Source organism: Epinephelus fuscoguttatus, linkage group LG1 (genome assembly GCF_011397635.1).
Source record: "Epinephelus fuscoguttatus linkage group LG1, E.fuscoguttatus.final_Chr_v1".
Lineage (NCBI taxonomy): Eukaryota > Metazoa > Chordata > Actinopteri > Perciformes > Serranidae > Epinephelus > Epinephelus fuscoguttatus.
Window position 1 is genome coordinate 10,969,369 of NC_064752.1, and position 16,723 is coordinate 10,986,091.

Consider the following 16,723-nt stretch of genomic DNA (forward strand, 5'->3'; position numbering starts at 1 on the left):
ATGTATTGATGATTTTTGTTGTGAAAAATCTTAACTGTCTTTTTTAAGGACATTCTGTCTCAATTGACTTTCCCTCGCTTTATGCGATTATTGAAAATTGATCTGTTTAAATTCAACATGTTTAATTTTTTACTTTAAAAGATTTGTTTAATGTCACATTGTCACAGTTTTCCAGTGACAATGTAATTTTTAAGTTTTAATGATCAAACCAATTTAGTGGTTATTAAAAACATTGTGACCTGTTGTAAGGTCAGATTTTTTTCTTTTGCTCAGTACATGCAAATGTTTTGATCTATTTGGACAAAAAAATCTCAAAAGTACAATGTGGACTGTGTCCTCAAAGATTATAAATTGTTTGTCTTTTATAAAGACAGTTGTTCCTTTACTCTCTCTGAGTACAGTGTGTCTTGTGGAAATCTACAAGTTGTTGTGATGTATCATCACCTCTAGTTGGAGCTGTCACACTTTATGTGGCTCATTGTGCCATGTTTAATAAACAAACACTGCAAGCTGAAAATGTTATGCTCTTGTGTCATTGTGTGTCATGGTTATACTCTTCACAAAGATGAAATATACGTTCTACATTTGTTTTTATTTTAACTTAACTGACCTAGGTCTCAATCATTAATTGGGAAATAAGATTCAGCACACACTATTTATTCATAACATACCTGTTTATTGTAAAACTAGGCCTGATAATGTGGTTCAATCAAGAATTCTGACACAGAGGCATCATTATTAATATGTCACTCTATTTATATAAAGCCATGTCAAGCCAAGATAAAAAAAAATGTACATTTCAAAAACACATTTGAAGCTCCACTGTTTTTGTAATATTGTCAGGTTCAGACACTTTTAATGTGAAAATTTTAAGTTAACCATTTCTCACTTTAAAGAGGTCAGACTTAGTATCTAATGAGATGCATAATGAGGCACACTTCTATTGTTCCTCCAGTGAAAGCAGTGAAAGGACAGAGTGTGGGAAACCAGAGGAAACTCACTCACAGAGCCCTGAGGGACAATAGATAAAGACCTTTGCCCTGAAGAGACAGAGATTAAAGACACCCTGGCTCCTAAAACTGGAGCTGGTTTTATCACCTGTGGTTTGTTACTGAACCTTTGTCATAAATCAGGATTCCTACTTTTTTTTTTTTTTTAAATGTTCATTTCATTGATGGAAGCCAATATTTTTGGCAAAGTGTCAATCATTCATTCTTTGTAAGTTAACCTAAGAAGTTGGTTAGTTGGTGTGAATACTGGAAGTGTTCACAACCAATGATTGTCTCACCTTTTATCATTCTTCAGCTGGTATTTTTGCAACTTAATTGTTTACATATTTTTCAACACAGAAACTTCATGTATGCTACCACTTTAGGTTACTTTTGATACTTTCCAAAATATTCCACATTTTCAGGAACTTTCCAAATTTAAATAAATCAATGGAACTTTCAGAATTTACCTATTTCCATGCATTTTGAAACTCTGTGTCCTCGTTCATATTTTCAGCTTGAAACTACACTCAAACTTTAAAATAGTTCAAATCTTTCATAAATTCCTATTATTCAACTTTTAAATGCTTTTTAATGTTTTACTTATTCTAAAGGTTAGTAATACTGAAAGCAAATGCAACAAACCCCCTCAAAATCCATTTATCTTTAACCTTGCCATAAAGATGTATACATTCATGTAGAAACTTTTGTCAAACTTAGGGTTTCAGCGATATCGCTTTCAGGGTATACTGTGATATGAAAACCATGTACATTTGTTAATCTATACTGAAAAATAAAACAACTGGGTAGAGAATCTCACCTGTATTTTAGTTATTTTCAGGAGACAAACCCTTTTACACATACTTCTACTTTAAAGAATGGTTTTGGAGTTTCAGTTATAGTAATAAAAAGTTTGTTCAACTTTAAAACAACCCTTCCTGTAAGGATTATTGTGACTGATAATAATTCTTTAATACCATGAAACCGTAATATTTTCTGAGATGGTTATCGTAAACTGTAAACTGGCTAGGACATGTCGGATGTTCTCACATTAATTTAACTTTTTCATATCTTTGACACATTTTAGGCAAAATGCTGTTTAACAGTTTCTACATCCAGCATTCACACTGCAATTTGATCAGAAACCTGTAGTTTAACTTATGTACTAACTACTCACTTTAATGGTTAATTATTTTTCAGGGGGGGTCTCACACTTAATGCTTGGTGGCGCACACTGATTCTGTACAGAATCATCAAAAGGTCCATTTGTAGTGGGGCACATGCTTTCTGCTAATGGACAGAGTGTGGGAAAGCTCTGGAGGGAAGACTTCAGTGTGAATGACATTCATCCCACCAGCAGCCAAGTCACTGCCCAAAGGGATTTGGCACACTTCATGAAACAGCAGCCCCCCGGGAAACCTCCCACCCTCATGTGTAGAGCTGAAACTTTGATCCAGTTGATGGTCAGTTATGAGGCAGGATTATTACTGGAGGTTCAAAATTGTACGGCAATGACTAGAAACTGAAAACATGTGACAATGAGACATTTTGGTGATACTCAGTGCAAGATTTTCCACTAAAATTTAAAATATTACAAACTGTCAGAGCCAGCCAATGGTATCTTTTCCCTCCAGATGGCTGATGATGTCAGACTGTGTTTCTATAACAACACACAGCCAGCATCTGTCACTGAAGTCCCTTTGTGGTTCATTGACCACACCATACAGGGAGTCAGTGTGGGAAACTGAGCTCAGCTTGTTCCTCACACCGACTACAAGGCACGTGTCAAAAGACTCGACTACATCTGGACAGCTGCATGAATATTATGCTGAGTTTAATTCAAGTACCATGAATGGGCAGCACACTGTCTTTTAACACGTTATGGTGCTTTTTGCAAAATAGTGCATTTAATGAAGCCAAATTAATAGAAAAAATGATCAAGGTAAAAATAAAAGGACACGACCAACTAAATCATCATTTCAATTACAGTTATTTTGCCTACTACATTTTAAATGTTTGCTCAATAAAAGTGATAAAAAGAAAATTCGATTTTGTTTTTTTATCATACATGTACTTTATTTGTAGATTACACAAAACGTGTGTGATGTGATGATGAGCGTGTGCTCAGTCAAAGTCATTGATCCCAGCATCAGGCAGCAGATCTGCTCTCTCTACAGGGTCAACACTTTCCCAGATTCACACAGAGCTCTGTGAGTCTCTCTCCATCACCCCCCCAGTCCTCCACCTGTTCCCCTGAGATCTAACCATTGTCCCCCGGGGCGATAACAGCATTAAGTGTGCTGCATCCCTTATTGTCTGACCAAGCTCTCTGATTGGTTGAGACTGTGAGAAAGTCCAGTGAAACCAGGACCCACACATTGATATGGAGATGTGGGACTATAAATAGGAGGGATGAAGCCAGCACAGATCAGATTCTCTCTACAGAGACCTCTACAGCACACAGATCCAGACATGGCACCTACAATCACTGCAGCAATGACCAATTCTCAGGAGCATCTCACTCTGACCCACAAGGTAAACTCAACATCCAACAACATTTAAATATTGTTATTGAAAGCTTGTCTTTGTTCATGCAAACATTTACTCCAGAATAAGTTTATTAATGACTTTGTTCTTCTTCCTGCAGCTCAGAAAGCCTCTGGTGGAGAAGTTACGCAGAGAGCGAATCAACAGCAGCATTGAGCAGCTCAAGTCTCTCCTGGGTCCAGAGTTCCTCAAACAGCAGCCAGACTCCAAGCTGGAGAAAGCAGACATCCTGGAGATGACAGTTTGTGTCCTGACACAGCTGCAGCAGCAGCATCAACAGCAGAGAAGACTGCTGAACCACTTCAACAAGCTGCAGTCTTCCTCTGATAACAACCTGACAGAGGCTGACTTCTCTCCTCTGAGCTCCACAGTCCAGACCAACATCACCAAAGAACAGAGTCCAGTCAACAGCGCCCTCTGGAGGCCGTGGTAGACACCTACAGACTGGAGTTACTACCAGACAAACTCAGATGACCATATTGGTCAAAGATTACTGGAAATGAATTCTTCTGAATTCTGACATTTGATGAACTTGTTCTTCTGTTTGTACACAAGGTTTTATTTTGTGTGTTTTCCTGAGGAAATGACAACAACAATATCTTTCAAATTAAGAAAGAGAACTTCTTATCATGCATGTTGCATGAACCAAATCTGATTGCATCAGCAATTATTATAATTATATCTCACTGTACTTCATGTATTGGTGGAACACAGTATGGTTACATTTGTTGTCCTTAAATTGTTATTGATCATTTGGTCAGAAACTTTTCTTTTTCAAGAATATATCTTTGATTACTCAAAACTGATCTGCTGTTAGATCCTAATGTTTATACCTTTGTTTCTAAAAGTTTTGCTTTATGTCACAATTTTCCTGTGACATTTTTATACCTGACTGCACATCATGTGTTGGTACAATACTGTGTGTGCAAATGGATAGGTATTGATGATTATGAATTTATCAGTAATCTTAATTGTCCATTTTATGGACATTTTATCATTATGGATTTTCCCTCACTTTATGTGATGACTGAAAATGATCTGTTATAGGATCAACGTGTTTAATCTTTTCTGGAAAAAGGGTTATTAAATGTCACAGTTTTCCACTGACAATGTGCTTCTTATATTTTGACAGTCAACTGAATTTAGTGGTTATTAAGAACACTGAGACCTGTTGTAAGGTCAATTTAATTTTTTTTGTTTAATAAATACAAGTTTTCCATTTGGAAATGTATTTTTTAAATGTAGTGACTTCTGTGTCTTCAAATACAGCAGTTCGTTTGTCTTTTAGAAAGACCATTATCCATTTGAGGTAAAAATCTCAAAGGTACAATATGGACTGTGTCGTAAAGATAGTAAATTGTTTGTCTTTTATAAAGACAGTTGTTCCTTTACTCTCTCTGAGTACAGTGTGTCTTGTAGAAATCTACAAGTTGTTGTTGTGATGTATCATCACCTCTAGTTGGAGCTGTCACACTTTATGTGGCTCATTGTGTTGAATAAAAAAACACTATCAGCTGAAAATGAGTTTTTTTCTTTACATCTGTCCTCATTATGATGATAAAAATGTGTTTTCCCACTTACTTGAAGGATTCTTTTGCATCCCATCTGTGTATGACACAGATTATCTTGATACCATCCATCCATCTGCTATAACTGCCTATCCTTTAGAGGGTCAAAGGGGGACTGGAGTTGATCCCATCTAACACTGCACTAGGCAGGTACACCCTGGACAGGTCCACTAACAGTCACAAGGCTGAAATATGAAGACAGACAACAATTACCACATACAGATAATTTAGAGTCACCAATTTACTTAACATGCAAGTCTTTGAACTGAAGGAAGAAGGCAGGGCACCAGAGAAACATGTAAACTCCACATAGAGAAGCCCCAAAAGGTTCAAACCCAGAACCTTCCTGCTGTGAGGCAACAATGCTAACCACTTCAACAACGTGCCACCCCTGAACAAACCTGTTTACTGTAAATTTCTATGTGGAACATTTTTTTTATGTGGTTTCATTCAGATTTTTCATGAAATTAGGTCACTTATGTCCAGTGAGTCAAGTCATCAAATGAAATGATAAAAGATGAATTTCAAAATACAACTTTAAAGCAAAAGAATTTTGGTTTAAGTATTAGATTTGGTGGGGATATTTTAAGAAAAAAGTAATCATTTCTCACTTGAAAGAGGTCAGACATTGTATCTAATGTGATGCATAATGAGGCACACTTCTATTGTTCCTCCAGTGAAAGGACAGAGTGTGGGAAACCAGAGGAAACTCACTCACAGAGCCCTGAGGGACAATAGATCCAGACCTCTGCCCTGAAGATACAGAGATTAAAGACACCCTGGCTCCCAGAAATGCAAAACTCCTTATCAGTTTAAAATTATAGATTAAAGTTTTCAATATTTTCATACCATGATGAAAAAATGCTGGGCAAAGTCTTTTTTTAAATAGCAGCATTGCACACATACAGGGGTGTCGAAGTGGAGTACCTTGTTAAATAGTGTTTCCTTCCTGTTAAAATTATGTTTCCTGTAGCACCAACATCAACAATTACATCTGTGATGTGACTAAAAACATTTAAGACCCAATCAATCTGAATTTAAGACACTTTAATACTTCTTAAGGCCTTATATTGGTAAATGTTTATTTAGGATAACTGAAGACTTTTTAAGGACCTGCGGCCACCCTGCACACAGTTCAGAGTTTTTTTGACAGAATACAACCACAGCTAAATACCACATGTTGACCTCAGTGTATACTGGTTATATTAACTTATAGGTTTTCAAATGGAATACCAGCTATGCAATTTCTGTGCACGATTCCAATACAGTCACTACTGACTGAATATATATTTTTAAATAAATGTTTTGAGGTGTATGATCTGAATAACAAAGGGAAAAAAACAAGGAGGATCTATTTAATGGCCGTCATAAAAGAATAATCAGAAGGTTCATATGGATTTAGACACACAGCTTAACTTCATTTAATGGACAGAGTGTGGGAAAACTCTGGAGATCAGAGTTGAGCGTGATTATCATCCTAAACCCTCCAGCAGCAGATTATTCTCTAAAGGGATTTGGCACACTTCAGGAAACAGCTGCCTCAACCTCCCACCCTCATCTACAGAGCTGAGATCTTGATCCAGGTCCTGATTAAAAGAAAAAAAAAAAGAAAGAACAAATTTTGACTGGATGGTCAATGTGTCAAAATTATTGAAAGTTGAGGAAATGATTGCCAAATAAATTTAGCTGGCCCGTTAATATAAATTCTTTGTCAGAATTTGAAACTTCTCAAACTGTCCCAGTCAGCCAATGGTGTTCTTTCCCTCCAGATGGTTGGTGACGTCAGGCTCTGTTTCTACTACAACACACGTCCAGTATCAGTCACAAAGGCTCCATTCAAAGTCCTTTTGTCGTTCATTGACCACAGCATTCAAGGAGTCAGTGTGGGAAACTGAGACCAACTTTCTACCCACACTGACCACAACACACAAGTCAGAAGACTCAAACATCTGGACAGCAGAGTGAATGTTGTTCTCAAGTTTTTAAATACATAGTGAGCATCACAGCCTTATTACTGCAATAAAAATGACTTTGTAAGATAAAGTAATTTTAAGTTTTTCCAGAAACAAGTCAAATCTTATCAAATAAAAAATATCGTAAAATTTAAGAAGGACAAAAATGAGGATGAATGCCATGAAATATACTTTAGGTTGTGGCACAACACAAGCAGACACAAATACCTATTTCCATTGATTATGTAATTTAGTTAAATGTTACAAGTTTACAGTACTTTTTAACCAACATGGAATTAATTGTCTGTCTCCCACGTGTGTGATGTGATGATGAGCGTGTGCTCAGTCAAAGTCATTGATCCCAGCATCAGGCAGCAGATCTGCTCTCTCTACAGGGTCAACACTTTCCCAGATTCACACAGAGCTCTGTGAGTCTCTCTCCATCACCCCCCCAGTCCTCCACCTGTTCCCCTGAGATCTAACAATTGCCTGGGCATCAATAAAACCAGTTGGCTTGTGGCATCCCTTATTGTCTCACAAACCTCTCTGATTGGCTGAGAGTGTGAGAAAGTCAGATAAGACCCAGACCCACACATTGATATGGAGATGTGGGACTATAAATAGGAGGGATGAAGCCAGCACAGATCAGATTCTCTCTACAGAGACCTCTACAGCACACAGATCCAGACATGGCACCTACAATCACTGCAGCAATGACCAATTCTCAGGAGCATCTCACTCTGACCCACAAGGTAAACTCAACATCCAACAACATTTAAATATTGTTATTGAAAGCTTGTCTTTGTTCATGTTAACATTTACTCCAGAATAAGTTTATTAATGACGTTGTTCTTCTTCCTGCAGCTCAGAAAGCCTCTGGTGGAGAAGTTACGCAGAGAGCGAATCAACAGCAGCATTGAGCAGCTCAAGTCTCTCCTGGGTCCAGAGTTCCTCAAACAGCAGCCAGACTCCAAGCTGGAGAAAGCAGACATCCTGGAGATGACAGTTTGTGTCCTGACACAGCTGCAGCAGCAGCATCAACAGCAGAGAAGACTGCTGAACCACTTCAACAAGCTGCAGTCTTCCTCTGATAACAACCTGACAGAGGCTGACTTCTCTCCTCTGAGCTCCACAGTCCAGACCAGCATCACCAAAGAACAGAGTCCAGTCAACAGCGCCCTCTGGAGGCCGTGGTAGACACCTACAGACTGGTGTTACTACCAGACAAACTCAGATGACCATATTGGTCAAAGATTACTGGAAATGAATTCTTCTGAATTCTGACATTTGATGAACTTGTTCTTCTGTTTGTACACAAGGTTTTATTTTGTGTGTTTTCCTGAGGAAATGACAACAACAATATCTTTCAAGTTAAGAAAGAGAACTTCTTATCATGCATGTTGCATGAACCAAATCTGATTGCATCAGCAATTATTATTATTATTATATCTCACTGTACTTCCTGTATTGATGGAACACAGTATGGTTACATTTGTTATCTTTAAATTGTTATTGATCATTTGGTCAGAAACTTTTCTTTTTCAAGAATATCTCTCATTACTCAAAACTGATCTGTTGTTAGATCCAAATGTTTATGCTTTTCTTTTTTAAGAGTTTGCCTTTTGTCACAATTTTCCTGTGATACTTTTATGTTTCACTGTCATGTGTTGGTACAATACTGTGTGTTGAGGTATTTATTACGTCTTGATAGATATTTACATTTTTGAATTAATCAAAAATCTTAACTGTCCTCTTTTAAGGACATTTTGTCATTCTGGACTTTCCCTCACTTGTATGATTATTGAAAAATGATCTGTTTAAAGATCAGTATGTTTATCCTTTTACTGAAAAAGGCTTGTTAAATGTCACAGTTTTCCAGTGACCATGTATTTTTTTACATTTTAAGAATCAAATGACTTTAGTGGTTATTGAGAACAATGTGACCTGTTGTAAGGTCAGTTTTTACTAATTTGTCTTTTGTTGACTAAATATAAATGTTTTTATCCATTTGAGGTAAAAATCTCAAAAGTACAATGTGGACTGTGTCCTTAATGATTGTAAATGTTTGTCTTTCATAAAGACAGTTGTTCCTTTACTCTCTGTGAGTACAGTGTGTCTTGTGGAAATCTACAAGTTGTTGTTGTGATGTATCATCACCTCTAGTTGGAGCTGTCATAATTTATGTGGCTCATTGTGTTGAATAAACAAACACTGCAAGCTGAAAATTGTTGTCTTGAGTTATTTTTCCTAATACCTGACCTAGTTATGATGATGAAAAAGTGGCGGGGGGTTGGTCACCTAATTTACAGAGTTCTCTATTGCCATGCTATAAGATAATATTTTTCTATCCTTAAAATATCATCCATCCACCTGCTAGAACTGCTTATCCTTTAGAGGGTCACAGGGGGCTGGAGCCCATTCCAGCTGAAACTGTGCTGTAGGCTGGCACACCCTGGACAGGTTGCCAAAAAAAAAAAAAATCACAGGGATGACATCTTAGATGGACAATAATTACCACATACAGGTAATTTAGAGTCACCCATTAACTTAACGTGCATGTCTTTGCACTGAGTGAAGAAGCCGGGGCACCAGAGGAAAACATGCAAACTCCGCACAGAAGCTCCAACATGTTTAAAATCAGAACCTTCCTACTGTGAGACCACATTGCTAACCACTTTAACACTGTTGCCTCTGAGCATACCTGTTTACTGTAAATGTATGTAAATCATTTTTTTCCTATGGTTTCATTCTGATAATTCGTAAAATAAGTCACCTATTTCCAGTAAGTCGAGTCATCAAAGTCGAATAAAAAAACTATATATACATATATATATATATTTCAAGATAGTGTTTGGAGGCAATGGTATTTTGGTATACGTGCTAGATGTAATTTAGGATAATTATTTTCTCACTTTAAAGAGGGCAGACATTGTATCTAATGTGATGCATAATGAGGCACACTTCTATTGTTCCTCCAATAAAAGGACAGAGTGTGGGAAACCAGAGGAAACTCACTCACAGAGCTCTGAGGGACAATAGATAAAGACCTCTGCCCTGAAGAGACAGAGATTAAAGACACCCCGGCTCCCCGCAAACATTCCCAATATGTTTTAAATCTATTTTTTCTGACCGTGATAAAAAAAAAAAGACCTGCTAAAGATGTTCTACAAGTGTCTGTCAGTGAGGTTAATTGTAAAACTAAATTGTTAATTCTCAATTTAAAAATGTGAAATATTTTCTTTATTCCAGGACTACAGTCGTATAATATTTTAAGACTGGAATCAAATCACTGTTGAATGAGAACACTGTTCTGCATCTAAACCACACAGGTCAGAATTTTGTTGACAGAATATGACCATATCGAATATGACATACCGCATGCTGACTTCAGTATATATTGGTGATATCAACATATAGCTTTTATGTGATTTCTGAGCTGCTTTCCAACACAACCAATATTGACTTAATGTACAGTTTGAAAGGAAATTTTGATGAGCTGTAAAATGTCAACAGAAAAAAAGAGAGAGGGAGAGCACTGGGAAGAGAAGAAAACTGAAAGGAAAAATCTAATGGCTACCATGTGTTTAAAAAATAAAATAAAAAAAAAAAAGTCCACTTGAATTTAGGCACACATGTTACATTCTTGTACTGGACAGAGTGTGGGAAAACTCTGATCAGACCTTAGCGTGATTATCATCCGAAACCCTCCAGCAGCAGATTATTCTCTAAAGGGATTTGGCACACTTCAGGAAACAGCTGCCTCAACCTCCCACCCTCATCTACAGAGCTGAGATCTTGATCCAGGTCCTGATTAAAAGAAAAAAAAAAAGAAAGAACAAATTTTGACTGGATGGTCAATGTGTCAAAATTATTGAAAGTTGAGGAAATGATTGCCAAATAAATTTAGCTGGCCCGTTAATATAAATTCTTTGTCAGAATTTGAAACTTCTCAAACTGTCCCAGTCAGCCAATGGTGTTCTTTCCCTCCAGATGGTTGGTGACGTCAGGCTCTGTTTCTACTACAACACACGTCCAGTATCAGTCACAAAGGCTCCATTCAAAGTCCTTTTGTCGTTCATTGACCACAGCATTCAAGGAGTCAGTGTGGGAAACTGAGACCAACTTTCTACCCACACTGACCACAACACACAAGTCAGAAGACTCAAACATCTGGACAGCAGAGTGAATGTTGTTCTCAAGTTTTTAAATACATAGTGAGCATCACAGCCTTATTACTGCAATAAAAATGACTTTGTAAGATAAAGTAATCTAAGTTTTTCCAGAAACAAGTCAAATCTTATTAAATAAAAAATATCGTAAAATTTATGAAGGACAAAAATGAGGATGAATGCCATGAAATATACTTTAGGTTGTGGCACAACACAAGCAGACACAAATACCTATTTCCATTGATTATGTAATTTAGTTAAATGTTACAAGTTTACAGTACTTTTTAACCAACATGGAATTAATTGTCTGTCTTCCACGTGTGCGATGTGATGATGAGCGTGTGCTCAGTCAAAGTCATTGATCCCAGCATCAGGCAGCAGATCTGCTCTCTCTACAGGGTCAACACTTTCTCAGATTCACACAGAGCTCTGTGAGTCTCTCTCCATCACCCCCCCCAGTCCTCCACCTGTTCCCCTGAGATCTAACCATTGTCCCCCGGGGCGATAACAGCATTAAGTGTGCTGCATCCCTTATTGTCTGACCAGGCTCTCTGATTGGCTGAGAGTGTGAGAAACTCTGTCCAGACCCAGACCCACACATTGATATGGAGATGTGGGACTATAAATAGGAGGGATGAAGCCAGCACAGATCAGATTCTCTCTACAGAGACCTCTACAGCACACAGATCCAGACATGGCACCTACAATCACTGCAGCAATGACCAATTCTCAGGAGCATCTCACTCTGACCCACAAGGTAAACTCAACATCCAAGAAAAATGTATCCATCATAAGATGTTCTCTTTGTTCATGCCAACATTTACTCCAGAATAAGTTTATTAATGACTTTGTTCTTCTTCCTGCAGCTCAGAAAGCCTCTGGTGGAGAAGTTACGCAGAGAGCGAATCAACAGCAGCATTGAGCAGCTCAAGTCTCTCCTGGGTCCAGAGTTCCTCAAACAGCAGCCAGACTCCAAGCTGGAGAAAGCAGACATCCTGGAGATGACAGTTTGTGTCCTGACACAGCTGCAGCAGCAGCATCAACAGCAGAGAAGACTGCTGAACCACTTCAACAAGCTGCAGTCTTCCTCTGATAACAACCTGACAGAGGCTGACTTCTCTCCTCTGAGCTCCACAGTCCAGACCAGCATCACCAAAGAACAGAGTCCAGTCAACAGCGCCCTCTGGAGGCCGTGGTAGACACCTACAGACTGGAGTTTCTACCAGACAAACTCAGATGACCATATTGGTCAAAGATTACTGGAAATGAATTCTTCTGAATTCTGGCATTTGATGAACTTGTTCTTCTGTTTGTACACAAGGTTTTATTTTGTGTGTTTTCCTGAGGAAATGACAACAACAATATCTTTCAAGTTAAGAAAAAGAACTTCTTATCATGCATGTTGCATGAACCAAATCTGATTGCATCAGCAATTATTATTATTATATCTCACTGTACTTCCTGTATTGATGGAACACAGTATGGTTACATTTGTTATCTTTAAATTGTTATTGATCATTTGGTCAGAAACTTTTCTTTTTCAAGAATATCTTTGATTACTCAAAACTGATCTGCTGTTAGATCAAAATGTTTATGCTTTTTGAGTTTTATTTTGTCACAATTTTCCTGTGACACTTTTATGTCTCATTGCACGTCATGTGTTGGTACAATACTGTGCGTTGAGAGATTTATTACCTCTTGATAGGTATTTATTTTGAACTGATCAAAAATCTTACCTGTTCTCTTTTAAGGACATTTTGTCATTATGAACTTTCCCTCACTTGTGTGATTATTGAAAAATGATCTGTTTAAAGATCAGTGTGTTTATCCTTTTACTGTAAAAGGCTTGTTAAATGTCACAGTTTTCCAGTACATTTTAAGAATCTAACCAATTTAGTGGTTATTGAGAACAATGTGACCTGTTGTAAGGTCAGTTTTTAGTATTTTTCCTTTTGCTCACTACAGCTAATTGTTTTGATCCATTTGGAGAAAAAAAATCTCAAAAGTACAATGTGGACTGTGTCCTTAATGATTGTAAATGTTTGTCTTTTATAAAGACAGTTGTTCCTTTACTCTCTGTGAGTACAGTGTGTCTTGTGGAAATCTACAAGATGTTGTTGTGATGTATCATCACCTCTAGTTGGAGCTGTCATAATTTATGTGGCTCATTGTGTTGAATAAACAAACACTGCAAGCTGAAAATTGTTGTCTTGAGTTATTTTTCCTAATACCTGACCTAGTTATGATGATGAAAAAGTGGCAGGGGGTTGGTCACCTAATTCATGGAGTTCTCTGTAGCCATGCTACCTCTGTATAGCACTCAACGTGCATGTCTTTGAACTGAGGGAGAAAGCCAGGACACCAGCAGAAAACCTGCAGACAGCACACAGAGGCCCCAACAGGCTCAAAAGTCAGAACCTTCCTACTGTGAGACCACAATGCTAACCACTTCAACACTGTTGCCTTTGAACATACCTGGTTACTGTAAATTTATGTAAGACAGTTTTTTACCTGGTTTCATTCTGATAATTGATAAAATTAGGTCACTTATTTCCAGTAAGTCTAGTCATCAAATCAAATCAAAAATTGAGATCGTTTTTGAACGCAAACATATTTTGACGTAAGTGTTAGGTGCTTTAATGTAAAAAAAAAAAAAAAAAGGATTATCAATTTCTCACTTTAAAGAGGTCAGACATTGTATCTAATGTGATGCATAATGAGGCACACTTCTATTGTTCCTCCAATGAAAGCAGTGAAAGGACAGAGTGTGGGAAACCAGAGGAAACTCACTCACAGAGCCCTGAGGGACAATAGATCCAGACCTCTGCCCTGAAGAGACAGAGATTAAAGACACCCTGGCGCCAAAATAAATGAACACAAAATCCAAATCTGTTTCAAACTTTTTTTGCAACATTTTTTGACCATGATAAAAAATTATCTGCCAAAAATGTTCTATAAGTTTCTGTCAGCGAGGTTAATTGTAAAACTGAATTGTTATTCATAAATTTAAATTGTGAAATATCTGCTTTGTTTCAGGATCACAGTCGTATAATATTTTAAAACTGAAATCAAGACACTGAGGAATAAAATATTTTTCAGTATCTAAACCACACAGGTCAGAATTTTGCTGACAGAATACAACTACAGCCAAATATCACACATTGACCTCAGTGTATATTGGTTATATCAACATATCTGTTTCATGTGCTTTCTGAGCTGGTTTCCAAGCCAACCAATATTGACTTCATATATAGAGTGAAAGGAAAAGTTCATGAGTTGTAAAATGGTAGAGAGAGAGAGAGAGAGAGAGAGAGAGAGATGGGAAAAGAAGAAAACTGAAAGGAAAATTTAATAGCAACGTGTGATAAAAACAAATAAAAACAATGAAAAGGTCCATTTGTTTTTAGACACACATGCTAATTTCTTGTACTGGACAGAGTGTTGGAAAACTCTGATCAGACCATAGTGTGATTATCATCCGAAACCCTCCAGCAGCAGATTATTCTCTAAAGGGATTTGGCACACTTCAGGAAATGCTGCCTCAACCTCCCACCCTCATCTACAGAGCTGAGATCTTGATCCAGGTCCTGATTAAAAGAAAAAAATATGTACACAAGTTTGACTGAATGGACAATGTGTCATAATTATGGAGTTCATATAATGATTTGCCAAATAAATGTAGCTGCCCCATTAATATAAATTCTTTATCAGAATTTGAAACTTCTCAAACTGTCCCAGTCAGCCAATGGTGTTCTTTCCCTCCAGATGGTTGGTGACGTCAGGCTCTGTTTCTACTACAACACACGTCCAGTATCAGTCACAAAGGCTCCATTCAAAGTCCTTTTGTCGTTCATTGACCACAGCATTCAAGGAGTCAGTGTGGGAAACTGAGACCAACTTTCTACCCACACTGACCACAACACACAAGTCAGAAGACTCAAACATCTGGACAGCAGAGTGAGTGTTGTTCTCAAGCTTCTAAACATATTGTGATCATCACAGTCTTATTACTGCATTAAAACAGACTTTCTTAAATAAAATAATCTAAATATTTCCAGACACTAGTTAAATTTCATTAAGTGAAAATTGTCACGTGATTTATTGACAAAAAAAATGGGGATAAATGAAATGAAATTTACTTTAGGTTGTGGCACAACACAAGCATTTTAACACAAAGACCTATTTTAACAGTCGTATGAAAACATGAAAGAACTGAATGTCAAAAAAATGTGGTAGGTCTTTTAAATATTTAACAAGTCAAATCATATTAGATGAAAATTGTTTGAGAGTAGGGGTGTAACGGTACACAAAAATCACGGTTCGGTGTTTTTCGGTACAGTAATGAAAAAAATAGACAACTATTAAATATCTTTTACTTATTGGTAACCTTATTAAAACGTACCACCACAGCAGTTAACTCTTTTTACACAATTTTTGAATGAAACAAATATATATAAAATCCTGCTTTTTCACATTGTTTGAATGAAAATAAAAATATAAAAGCGAAAAAAAATCCTTCTGTCTTTTTAACACATTTTTTGAATGAAAAATATAAATATAAATTTCTGCTTAAACAGTTTTACTCAATTAAAATAAAAAGTATAGTGCAGCTGGTCAGCTTTAAAGCCTGCTCAGATTCAGTTTTACTAGGAACTTACTTAGCTTTCCCACTTTGTTAAAGTGAAGTAAACAAAACATGCTTATATCTAAAGTGCAGCTTAAAAAATTTTACTCAACAACAATGGCGTTGGTTATTTCTTTACCGCGATGGTCAGGGAAACGCTCTTTCTTTTCAAACGAAGACGATATCGTAGTTTGCACCAGATTGCTCTTTCTAGTCACGCCAGTTAACGTTCAAACTCGGGTGGTGTCGCTTTAGATGCGTTAGCATGTTAGACGTGTTTCCAAGTACACACCCGACCGCTGTTCTGCAGTGTCGGCACACTGCTTTTGTCTTGTCAAATTGTTTATTTCCATCTTCGTATTTTACCCTGAAACCAAAGTGTTCCCAAACGGAGGACTTAAGGTTTGCCGGTGGGTCTTCAGGTTCGTCAGGCTCACTTGCCATGTTGTCAAAATGCAAGAATGCGCTGCACAAAGTGAAAGCGGAGATTTACGGGACTCGGTCCGTCACTGAATTATGTCCGTCAGGGAACTAGATATTTTAAATGGTTCAGCTTGCAAAAACAAAATTAAAATAAAACAAAATAAAATAAAATAATTTCCGGCGCCCAATAATTCGGTACAGGGTCGTGCCAAACCGAAAGTCGCGTACCAAACGGTTCGACACAAATACATGTACAGTTACGGCCCTATTAAAGAGTAATCAAGGACAAACAAAGAATAAATGACATGAATGGCACCTGCTGGATTTCAGGGTTTGGCACAAAAATTATGAACCCAAACATCTATTTCCATTGATTGTTTGTTAGTTACATGTTACAAGTTTACAGTACTTTTTAACCAAGATGGAATTCATTGTCTGTCTCCCAGATCCA

At 37.3% G+C, this 16,723-nt stretch overlaps 3 protein-coding genes across 3 annotated transcripts; all 3 read left to right on the top strand.

The window, feature by feature from the left end:
- Positions 1–3,401: 3,401 nt before the first annotated feature.
- Positions 3,402–3,969, top strand: LOC125889407 (transcription factor HES-2-like). Its single transcript, XM_049577416.1, has 2 exons — positions 3,402–3,524; positions 3,637–3,969. The coding sequence occupies exons 1-2, from the start codon at positions 3,402–3,404 to the stop codon at positions 3,967–3,969; spliced, it is 456 nt and encodes a 151-aa protein (XP_049433373.1).
- A 3,716-nt stretch (positions 3,970–7,685) lies between these two features.
- Positions 7,686–8,253, top strand: LOC125889406 (transcription factor HES-2-like). Its single transcript, XM_049577401.1, has 2 exons — positions 7,686–7,808; positions 7,921–8,253. The coding sequence occupies exons 1-2, from the start codon at positions 7,686–7,688 to the stop codon at positions 8,251–8,253; spliced, it is 456 nt and encodes a 151-aa protein (XP_049433358.1).
- A 3,570-nt stretch (positions 8,254–11,823) lies between these two features.
- Positions 11,824–12,455, top strand: LOC125889404 (transcription factor HES-2-like). Its single transcript, XM_049577369.1, has 2 exons — positions 11,824–11,982; positions 12,092–12,455. Exons 1-2 carry the CDS (start codon positions 11,860–11,862, stop codon positions 12,422–12,424), a joined length of 456 nt encoding a protein of 151 aa, XP_049433326.1. The 5' UTR covers positions 11,824–11,859; the 3' UTR covers positions 12,425–12,455.
- Positions 12,456–16,723: the final 4,268 nt, after the last annotated feature.

What these genes read in the sequence shown, in the direction of transcription:
- LOC125889407 (XM_049577416.1), top strand. Translation starts at nt 3,402, where the DNA reads ATGAAGCCAGCACAGATCAGATTCTCTCTACAGAGACCTCTACAGCAC. An exon ending in ATCTCACTCTGACCCACAAG is followed by an intron (nt 3,525 to 3,636) that starts GTAAACTCAACA and finishes TTCTTCCTGCAG; the next exon opens with CTCAGAAAGCCTCTGGTGGA.
- LOC125889406 (XM_049577401.1), top strand. Translation starts at nt 7,686, where the DNA reads ATGAAGCCAGCACAGATCAGATTCTCTCTACAGAGACCTCTACAGCAC. An exon ending in ATCTCACTCTGACCCACAAG is followed by an intron (nt 7,809 to 7,920) that starts GTAAACTCAACA and finishes TTCTTCCTGCAG; the next exon opens with CTCAGAAAGCCTCTGGTGGA.
- LOC125889404 (XM_049577369.1), top strand. Translation starts at nt 11,860, where the DNA reads ATGAAGCCAGCACAGATCAGATTCTCTCTACAGAGACCTCTACAGCAC. An exon ending in ATCTCACTCTGACCCACAAG is followed by an intron (nt 11,983 to 12,091) that starts GTAAACTCAACA and finishes TTCTTCCTGCAG; the next exon opens with CTCAGAAAGCCTCTGGTGGA.